The sequence below is a fragment of the Triticum dicoccoides genome, chromosome 3A (assembly GCF_002162155.2).
Source record: "Triticum dicoccoides isolate Atlit2015 ecotype Zavitan chromosome 3A, WEW_v2.0, whole genome shotgun sequence".
Lineage (NCBI taxonomy): Eukaryota > Viridiplantae > Streptophyta > Magnoliopsida > Poales > Poaceae > Triticum > Triticum dicoccoides.
The window spans coordinates 33,606,749-33,617,346 of record NC_041384.1 but is presented as its reverse complement, the minus strand read 5'-3'; the positions used below and the strand labels follow the sequence as shown (position 1 = coordinate 33,617,346).

The following is a 10,598-nucleotide window of genomic DNA, read 5'->3' as shown; positions in this document are numbered from 1 at the left end:
TGCCCCTCTTTAGCACTATGTTGCTTTGTTACTGGTCAATGGAAGTACTTGTTTTCGGTCACTGACCGTTGGTTCTACTTTCTATGAACTCCTATCTTTTTCATGATGCTGGCTGTTGCTTGTTATTGGTCCATCTGATTCAGACCTCTAGAATCTGATTCTACTGGATGAAGGCACTGTATTCCTTTTAGTACTCTGTATACACTTATGGTTTTTGTTACTTTGTGTAACAACTTTCTGTGAACATATAGTGCCTACGTCAAGTATGAATGGTTGTATACTTGTTTAAATTATGCTTCTCTTTCATTTTGTTGCCATCATAGCTAACTTGTGAGCTTTATGTGTAGACTATATATAGCCACACATTGCAGGAATATGGTAGGAGAGCTCCAATTGATGTATTTATTTACAAGTGTGGCATACATGGATTTGAATATGACTTTATTAATAAATTCGTCAGTGAAACCAATGCAATTATAAATCATTTAAATTATCATTGAAATTGAAATGGTAGTTACAAAATAATATTAAAATGTAGAAGAGAGAATATAAACGTTTTGTGCATAGACATTCTGCTGCAAAATTAGACGTGTATATCATAGAATTTTTATAGACCATTGTCTATATGGATATATATATATACATCCTAATTTACACATGCTGTTGGAGATGCTCTAACGGAAGCGACTAACATATCTGCAATCCAGATGAAGAGTTGATTTGCCATGTGCATACATACATCACGCTGACTAAATGTAGTTTTTTATTCAGATTTTTACATGAAAGTTCGCACTCCATCTCCTCTTTGCACCACACCAGCCATGGCATCCGGCTCCAAAGCCTTGTGGGACGACCTCTCCAGCGAGCAGAAGAAGGATCTCTCCGATATTGCAGCCGACTGGGTGGCCCGAAGAGCCAGCCGGATACAGGCTGGCTTGCCGGCAAGCTCTTTGGAGTCGGCGCCATCGCCACCGCCTCGCCCGTCCATGCATGCCAAACATTCAAACAACCTAAAACAACATCCATGTAATCTAACTAAGGTATATACAGGCTACCAAACGCCTGAATGAATTATATTGCAAAGCTGCAAAGTAAATCGGCGTCGCTGCTCCTGAGATCAATTGTATTCCGATTGATCCTATCCTTAAAAAAAACTGTATTCTGATTTGATCCTAAAAAAGAATTGTATTCCGATTAACTGTGTGTGTTATTGATTGATTTATGATTTATAATAGGAGTAGAGCGGAGCGTGTTTAGCCTTCAAAAGAAAATAAAAAATAAAATCTGTGTGAGACGAGACGGATCCCCTTTGTCCTCTCAGCGCCCGCATCGGCGGCGCCGGCGATCCGCCCCTGCCTCTTCTTCCCCGCCGACTCGCTGCTGCCAATCCCCCCACCCCACCAGTAGTCCGACTCCGAGTCGCGCCACCACCATCCTCCTCTTCCCCGACTCGACCGATCCCGTGTTCAAAAGGCAAGGCAATCTAATCCCCAAATCCTGCCCTAGCCTGTTGCGGCGAGCTCAACACCTCCAGATCCATGGCGCTCCCCACCTTGCCCTTCAATCCCTCAACCCCGATGGGCCCCGGGTTTCCCGACTCGGCCATCCTCTGCAGGGTGGCGCGTGTGTCGGCGGACCGGAACGCGACCACCGCCGAGTGCCGCACCGAGGACGGCCAAGCCGTGGAGGTGTCCTTCTGGCTCGTCGACCCGCCGGGCGTCTCCTACTTCTCCGTCCACTGCCCCGGCATGAAGCGCGAGTACCACGCCTGGCTCATCTGCGCCGAGGACGCCTTCGTCCTCTTCAGCCTCAAGTTCTGGGGCCCCGCCCGCTTCTTCGTCTACACGGCCGGGAAGCAGTCCCTGCGGCTGCTCCCAAACCCCAACCACGCCTACTTCGGCGGGCAGCAGTTTGGCCTCTTGCCCCGTGGCGACGCCGACGGCGAGCACTATGCCGTGGCCTTCCTCGACCTCAAGTGGAATATCCAAAACGATGTTTGCCGGTTTGATGCCTATGTCTTCTCGTCTGAAACGCAGGCATGGACGACCAGGAAGGCCCGCTTATCAGACCCTGCTGACAAGCCATTGTGTTGTCGACATGCCTTGTTCGAGCAGATCAGGGTTGGAGCAAGCGCGCTGGGCTGGGTTGATACCCGCTATGGCATTCTCCTTCTGGACGACCTGTTTGGCAGGCATCCTGTCATCAAGATAATCCCATTACCAGTGACAACCGTTGGCTTGCCCGAGCCAATCATGCCGTATGACTATTACTGTGCACCTGAGTACTTTTACAATGTTGCCTGCTGCGATGATCTCATCAAATTCGTCCACATCAAATACGATGACCCTGATGCAATGACCAGAGGTTCAGGTTGGAAAGCCACAATGTGGAATATGAAGGTCTCTGACCAAAATTGGTGCGAGCGCTACACAGTTGATGTTGCCAAAATCTCGGTTGACAAAAGCTTTTCTGCTAAATTGCCTCAGCTGTGGGATGATGAGACTCAACAACTGCAGTTGAAGAACCTGATGTTCCAAGGCCCGATTCTGAGCATGCTCAATGACGATTTGCTTTACATGATGGCCAAGGTGAATGATGAAGACGACACAGCCTGGGCCATCACTATTGACATGAAACATGCAGCTCTCAAGGCACTGGCAAAGTTTTCTGTCAAACCGAAGCAACAACTCCTCACTACACTCTGCTTCTCATGTGTCTTCCCCAAGTACCTCAACATTCCCCCAGGTGCTTCTTCCTTCTTTCTCCCCATGTCATTTAACCAGCAATGCTATCTTTGAATTCTTGGTCTGTGTGCTAGTACGCTAGTCATATACGTAACTTGTAAGTGCTCATGTGAACGTCTCAGTTTTGACACTATTTGGGCTCTTCGGGTTAATTAGTTTAGCTGTTTGTTAACATTAGAAATAGACTAGGGTTTCCCATGCATTGATTCATACTATGCTATCACTTGGATTCTTGATTTTCTGTTTGTTCTGAATGTACGTTTCAGTACCGAGTATTGACGCTGTTGCCATTGGACTTTTTAGCTGTTTGTTAACCTTCATCATACATGTTTACGCGATAGAAACTGGCATGAGGCAGCAGACGGCACACACAAAATGTTCTGCCAGTATGGACCCTTTATCTATAAAGACCTCAGTCATATAGGTAGACCTACTGCATGTTTAAAGTATGCAAGGTGATACAGCTGCTGTCGTCAGCAGGGCTAATTAACTTGTTCTACTAGCATAATGTTATGTTAATTGAGGCTGTAATTAACCGGCTCATTCCATTCCTTCTATAAACAGAAAGGAATTGTTGATGCCAATTCAAATCCATTCCCTGAATAAAATTAATTAAAGTATCAAATGAGAGACAAGTTTATCCTCAAGTGTCGTTTGCACTACACAATACCGAAGCACAAGTAGCTCTTGTGCAAATTGCACAGTGCCACATCTATCATGAAAATGCCACCACGTTGTCATCCAAGCCTCGTGTGTTACATTAGTCGGCTAGATCCAGTGTCCTTTCATCATTACGTTGTCGGTCCTTCATGCCATTTCTGGTCGACCAACTTCTGGCCATTCCGAACCCCATTTTACCACTGTGGATGGCCTTGACTGTTCGGCTGTGTCGCTCTCTGGTACCAATGTATAGCTCACTGCTGTGACTGTGGCTATGCTAGCAACTTCTGTAGCCCCAGGGCTTTATCTCAAAAGCGTTCATGTTGTCTTCATGATTAGATTACGATCCTATGGTTCTGGGGGCACTAAGGTTGATGCCTTCTTCCATTAAAATTGCTCCCTTGAGAAGTTAATTGCAGTTCTCCCCAATCTTGTGTATGTAACTATTTATTTGTCCAATTTTTCAGGGACAGAAATGTATGATCCCATGGAAATGCACTTTAAGAGGTAATTCATGTATTGCTATGCTACCATCACTTGTTCCAGTTCTCTATTTTTATTTGCATGACATCTTGTTGAACTCTGATGCTGATGTTGCATGTCTGTTGCCAGGATGAGTTTGGCACAGTTTGTTATGCAAGTGCAGCAGACTCGAGAATGGTTCAGGGAACTTGGTATTAGTCCGCTCTTGATATATTTAGCCTTTTATACTGACTTCTGTTCTAATATATCACATGTGCAAGTGAATGTTTGCCAACTTCAACCAAGTGGATATTTAGGGTCTTGATCTTAAATGATTTTCCTTTTCCTTGTGGCAATATGCAAATGTGTTAGTTTAATATGCAATATCACTATGATCGGGTCAAGTATAATATCTTTGAATATCTTTTGATTTCCCCCTTCATTTGTGTCCGATAGAAATGTTAAGCAAGTACTGCCCTTGAAGCATTATTTCCTGCTGCTGCACATATACGTTCTTACAAAGTTGTGACTATCATGACTAGAAGATTCACGTCTGTGTGGTGCTTTGCAGATCTATTCTTAGATTGTGACTTGCCAACTTACAAGGAATCCAAAGCACTGCTTACCGAGTGTTGCCCAGTATCCTCTTTGTGTGTACATATTCATGCGGTAAGCTCTGTTCTGGTGACTCATAGATGTACTCCTTAAACGTATATTTATGTTTGCTCCCAGAAGCTTCAAATTATTTATCATCTCTTTGAACTACGCACACAATTGCTAGCAAATTTATATTCCTCTAATATGCTCTTGGTTTATTATGATATCTTAATTTTTCCTGAATCCTATAACATTTTGATGCAGCTACTGAAATATGCTACATGCACTGATGAAGCCTCCAATAATATGCAACATCTCTTACGGTATATAAACGTAGAAACCTGTTCATGCACTTGTTTACTGCAATTATATTCTGACTATAATGTCTATGTTTCCTAGTGCATTTGAGGGTTTTGATATGCTGCTAACCGAGTCATTTAATGAGGAAGCAAGTGATGAGACCCTGAGGAGCAAAATCATTGTGGCCCTTCCAATTTTAGACAAGTAAGTGAAAACCATACACATGTGTCTTCTTTATCACCAAAAATAATTATTTGTTCATCTTTCTATATCTTCCCCTCTTTGCAGTCTTCTGCAAAGTATGCTACCATCAGTGACTCCTGAAGAAAGGTACCAAGGAGTAGGAATATTTGAACAATATGAGAAGTCAGGCTATATGAAGAAGGGCCACCAGTCGTTTGGCTCTAATGCTGAGAAGGTTCGCCACAGCAAGAAGCGAAACCGTGCTAAGAAAAGGACTCACAAGCAGCAGCAACATATTTTCAAGCGCAATAACTTTGGGGGGAATGTGGCCTTGAACCGCTGGCGGTACTTGGGCGGCTGCATGCTGATGTCTGTTGGTATGTTGTCACTTTGCTGGATGGCATGGAAGATCTTGCAGTAGATACTAGCTTAGGGCTGCTTTCAGGCTGCTTTCGTCCTGCTCTTTTGCCTTTCATAATTGTCCTGTCCTGAAACCACCCTACGGAATCATGTACATGTTGTAGCCAGGTTTCGGGGTGAGTAAGTTGGCTGCAGCTTGCTGCTGAACTAAACAGTATATTACCATAGTCGCCTGCTCTTTCGGTGCATCGTATCTTGAATGATAGTTCCGGCTGTGGTTAATGTATGAACATGATGCGGTCTTTTTTCTTGACGATCATCTCCTTTATTCATTCATAAGGATGTTAGCATCATTTATAACCGCGTCAGGGGTGGATTCCATCCTGAGACGGGCAGGGGGATCTAGTTATCCTAGCCAGTTTCATGAGCTAGCTACCTGATTACTCTCTATTACAATGATCATATATAACAGTAAGATCTAGCGGATGGCACTAGCTACTGAAGAAGAATTAGCATTGATTAGGGCTGTGGGCGGAGTTGTATGATGGGCAGGGTTGGAGATGAATATATAGACATACCTCTCGGGTCTTCTTTGTGGTACCGCTTCTATCAATACCTACTACTAAAGGGAGAGCTGTGGTATTCTTAATCCGTCATGCATCTTTAACAAAAAAGCTCCTAACTTTTTTTGAATCAACCCACAATCTTGACCCCATTAAATCCCGAACACTCGGATTTTAAACATGTCATCTTGAACGTTTTTTCATAAAGCTCCTAACTTTTTTGCTCCTAACTTTTTTGGAATCAACCCACAAAGTTGACCCCAATAAATCCCAAACATTCGGATTTTAAACATGTCATCTTGAACGTTTTTTCACGGCAAGTTGACGCGAGGTGGCAACTTTAGTTGTTACAACATGGCAACGTTGTCCCAATTCGTTTTTTTGTTTGAAAATTGCTATGATTGTCAACCTCGCGTGAACTGAAGTTACCATGAGAAATGTTTGGGCTGCCATGCTTAAAATCCGAATGTTCGGTATTTACCATTTTCGATCTGTAAAAGCGGTTCCCTCTCGGTCTCCCGTCTGGCACACAACTATGGGTCAGGAAAACGGTTTTCACATAGGTTCCTCACCTCACGTACGTGTTTGTAGGAGCTGTTGCTGCGTGTGCAGAAATTCACAGGGAAATTATATCGGAGCCTCGACGATCACCTTTTTGGGAATTCCGGATCCAACCACACTTGAAGCTCTCGCAGTCCAAGAAGCGCCATCTTTAGCGGATGATCTCTATTAATGGATAACCTATATGCCATGAAAAACGTTCAGGCTGCCATGCTTAAAATCCGAACGCTTGGTATTTATCAGTTTTGATCTCGAAAAGAGGTTCCCTCTCGGTCTCTTGTCTGGCACGCAGCTATGGGACAGGAAAACGGTTTTCACATAGGTTCCTCACCTCACATACGTGTTTGTAGGAGTTGTTGCTGCGTGTGCAGGGATTCAGAGGGACCTTTTTGGGAATTTCGGATCTAAGCACACTTGAAGCCCTCACAGTCCAAGAAGCGCTATCTCTAGCGGATGATCTCTACGAATGGAGAATCTATATTGCCTCAGATTGCAAAACTATAGTCGACGACATCAAGCAGAGAAGTGCGGCAGTTTATGGTGTGATTATTTGGGAAATCAGAGTTCGTTCTAATCTTTTTACTACTTGCATTTTTGTCATTGAGTTTAGGACCTTGAATACCGAGGCTCACAATTTAGCGAAACATGCTCTTACACTCGGTGTTGGCTATTATGTTTGGTTAGTCAACCAAGTTGATCTTACTTTCGTCCCTATAAACATTGTGATGTTTTAGATAAAGGCTCCACATAAATGAAACTTCATTTTGAGAAGGCAAGTTTCATTTTGAGAAGGCAAGTTTCATTTATTTTTATCTTTTTTCGAATAACAACTTTAATTGTAAAAAACATCAGGGCCGGAGTGCTTCGTACCACACGTGTGGCACTTATCATTTGGGTTCCATAAATACGAGCTCAGACGATTGGAGACAAGGAAGTTGCATACGAACCGCCGGACGAGGAGATAAAGGCCGAGGCCGATGTCGCAGGCGATTCATCGAGTTAGTGCGGCGCGATCAGCCCCTTGCAAGAGCGTCAAGAAAGCACGACAATATCTCCTGTGGCTTCCAAGGAGGAAGAGATGCGCCGACGGCGACGTTGACAAGGTCCACACCATCACGTCTCTCCTATCAAGTCGTAAGATCTCAGCCTCGCCCGCACCAAGGTCGTCTGCAACAACGGCCGAGCCCAACGTTAAGAGCATCTCCAATAGAAGATGCAAATTTGGAGATATAAAACAGGAGATATAAAAATTTACATCTCCAAAAAAGAGGCAACTTCAACAGATGATGCATATTGGAGATGTACAACGCAATTTGGGGCGGCGGCGTCGGGGCAGCGACGGCTGTGCGTGAGGGCGGCGGAGGTGCATCGGAGGGGCGGCGGGGGTGGTGAATCGGGATGACGGTGGCCCGAATCGGGGCGGCGGAGCAACGGCGGAGCGGGGCTGCGGGCGGCAGCGGTGGTGGAATCAAGCGACAGTGCGGGGATGCATCCGGTGATGCGGGCGGGGCGGCCACGGCGGTGCGCGGATGCATCTGGTGATGCTGGCGGGCCGGCGGTGCAATCGAGCGGCGACAGTGAAATTGAGCGACAGAGAAAAAACGCCCGATTTGCGGCGTGTGGCGGCAGCCGGCAGTCGATACCGGCGGCAGGGGTGCCAAAGGGGGAGAATCTGGCACGAGGTGACGACAGTGGGGTGCGGCGGGCTTGCGGGTGGGCGTCGGGAGGAAGAAGAGGGGTTGGGGGAAGAAAATGGAACGACAGGTGATGTTTTTACGTCTCCAGTGGGTGGAGATGCAAATTTGCATCACAAAGTGTTGTATTTTAAATCTCCGGAAGGCGGAGATGTATTTTTTTTTGCATCTACATCATCTGTTAGAGAAGGGTTTTTGTGCCCCAAAGATGCAAAAGTTAGTTATTTTTGCATATACATCTTCTATTGTGGTGTGTTTGGTAGCCTTGTGAGCCGGGCCTGGTGATACGTCTCCGACGTATCTATAATTTTTGATTGTTTCATGCTGTTATATTACCGTTCTTGGATGTTTTACAATCATGTTATAGCAACTTTATATCATTTTTTGGGACTAACCTATTAACATAATGCCTAGTGCCAGTTGCTGCTTTTTCTTGTTTTTACTTCGTAGAAAATCAATACCAAACGAAGTCCAAATGCCACGAAACTTTTTGGAGATTTTTTTGAACCAGAAGAAAACTTGGGAGCCAAAGAAGCACCTTGGGGGAGGCCCGTGGGGCCCGCAAGACACCAGGGCGTGCCAAAGGCCCCTGACGCACCCTAATGGGTTGTGGGGCCCACGGGGGTCTCCTCCACCGTCTCTCAGCTCTATAAATACCCAAATATTCCAGAAACCCTAGGGGAGTAGACGAAACACAATTCTAGCCGCTGCAAGTTCCCGAACCACGAGATCCAATCTAACACCATCACGGAGGGGTTCATCATCCTCATTGCTGCCTCCCCGATGATGCATGAGTAGTTCACCATAGACCTACGGGTCCATAGGCAGTAGCTAGATGACTTCTTCTCTCTTATACAGTGGTCTCTTGGAGATCTATTTGATGTAATGACTTTTTGCGATGTGTTTGTTGGGATCCGATGAAGTTTGAGTTTATGCAGATTCTATCCATGAATATTATATTAGTTTTTTTTGATCTCTTATATGCATGATTACTTGTAGACTCGTATTTCTCGAATCTTTGGTTTAGTTAGGCCAACTAGATCTATTTTTATTGCCATGCGAAGAGGTGCTTTGTGATGGGTTTGATCTTGCGGTGTCCTCTCCCAGTGACAGAAGGGGCAGCGAGGCACGCATGTATCGTTGCTATTAAGGATAAAAGGATGGGGTCTATTCCTACATGAATAGATCTTGTTAACATCATGTCACCGTTCTTATTGCATTACTCCGTTTCTCCATGAACTTAATACACTAGATGCATGCTGGATAGCGCTTAATGTGTGGAGTAACAGTAGTAGATGCAGAATCGTTTCGGTCTACTAATCTTGGACGTGATGCCTATATAATGAGCATTGCCTTGGATATCGTCATAATTATTTGATGTTCTATCAATTGCCCAACAATAATTTCTTTACCCACCGTATGCTATTTTCTCGAGAGAAGCCACTAGTGAAATCTACGGCCCCCGGGTCTATCTTGATCATATTGCTTTCCGATCTATTTTTCTATCGTTTTGTTTTCAGATCTATTATTTCAAAAACCCAAAAATACCTTGCTGCACTTTTTCTTTACTTATTTTATTTCGTGTTTTTGCAAGATCTATTTATCCAATCCCATACTATTTAATCTATCTTTTTACCGAGGAGGGATTGACAACCCCTCTTATGCGTTGGGTTGCGGGGTTTTGTTCTTTGTGTGCAGGTACCGTTTACATAGTGTTGCTTGATTCTCCTACTGGTTCGATAAATCTTGGTTTTATAACTAAGGGAAATACTTGCCATTGTTGTGCTGCATCATCCCTCCCTCTTTGGGGAAATACCGACGTGATACAAGCAATCACCTGGCTAGCTCAAGCCTGACCCAGTGGAGCCTAGATGAGGAAAATAGGCAAAAAATTGACATCTGCAGATTGTTTGGCTGCCCGCATATAGACCTCTCGCATTAGGGGATCAACTTTGGCTTATAATTTGGTTGCCTGCATTGGCTCGGGTCATGCAACTACATGGTGTTTGGTTCCATGCAACAAATGTTGTTTGGTAACCTCTTCGGCGTGGCGTGAAGAAAAATTCATACACACACAATAGAAGATAGTTGTAAACCATAGCTAATCACAGTTTAAATAAAGTGTGACACTTAAACATATCAGTTCAAACGCAAAGAATTACGGTAAGAAAATAAACCAGCTAGAGCATAGGAAGGGCAGTCCTAGACGTTGAGGGAGAATGCGTCATCATGCTTGCTGCACTTGGTCACCACTTCAATGCCTTCGTTGACGAAGACGAAGACATATTGAGAGTGTCCGGAGTGAGCAGTTTGAACGTCACCATGTAGCGTATCCTGATCCGATGGACAGAGGCGAAGGGGACCCAACCCTGATCGAGGGTCACCCTGCCGTCCATCAGCCGGACAGTCACCCTCCACGAGCAGCCGGTGTTGGTCCTCAGCTTGAACTCTTGCATCATCGCTAGGAAGTGTTT

General features: G+C 44.8%; 1 protein-coding gene across 1 annotated transcript; it reads left to right on the top strand.

Annotated features, from left to right (window-relative positions):
* Positions 1-1,279: 1,279 nt before the first annotated feature.
* On the top strand, positions 1,280-5,638 carry LOC119266880. Its single transcript, XM_037548164.1, has 7 exons — positions 1,280-2,745; positions 3,872-3,911; positions 4,017-4,078; positions 4,438-4,535; positions 4,728-4,786; positions 4,863-4,967; positions 5,052-5,638. The coding sequence occupies exons 1-7, from the start codon at positions 1,539-1,541 to the stop codon at positions 5,365-5,367; spliced, it is 1,887 nt and encodes a 628-aa protein (XP_037404061.1). The 5' UTR covers positions 1,280-1,538; the 3' UTR covers positions 5,368-5,638.
* The last annotated feature ends 4,960 nt before the right edge of the window (positions 5,639-10,598 follow it).

What these genes read in the sequence shown, in the direction of transcription:
- LOC119266880 (XM_037548164.1), top strand. Translation starts at nt 1,539, where the DNA reads ATGGCGCTCCCCACCTTGCCCTTCAATCCCTCAACCCCGATGGGCCCC. An exon ending in TGTGTGTACATATTCATGCG is followed by an intron (nt 4,536 to 4,727) that starts GTAAGCTCTGTT and finishes ATTTTGATGCAG; the next exon opens with CTACTGAAATATGCTACATG. An exon ending in GCCCTTCCAATTTTAGACAA is followed by an intron (nt 4,968 to 5,051) that starts GTAAGTGAAAAC and finishes CCCTCTTTGCAG; the next exon opens with TCTTCTGCAAAGTATGCTAC.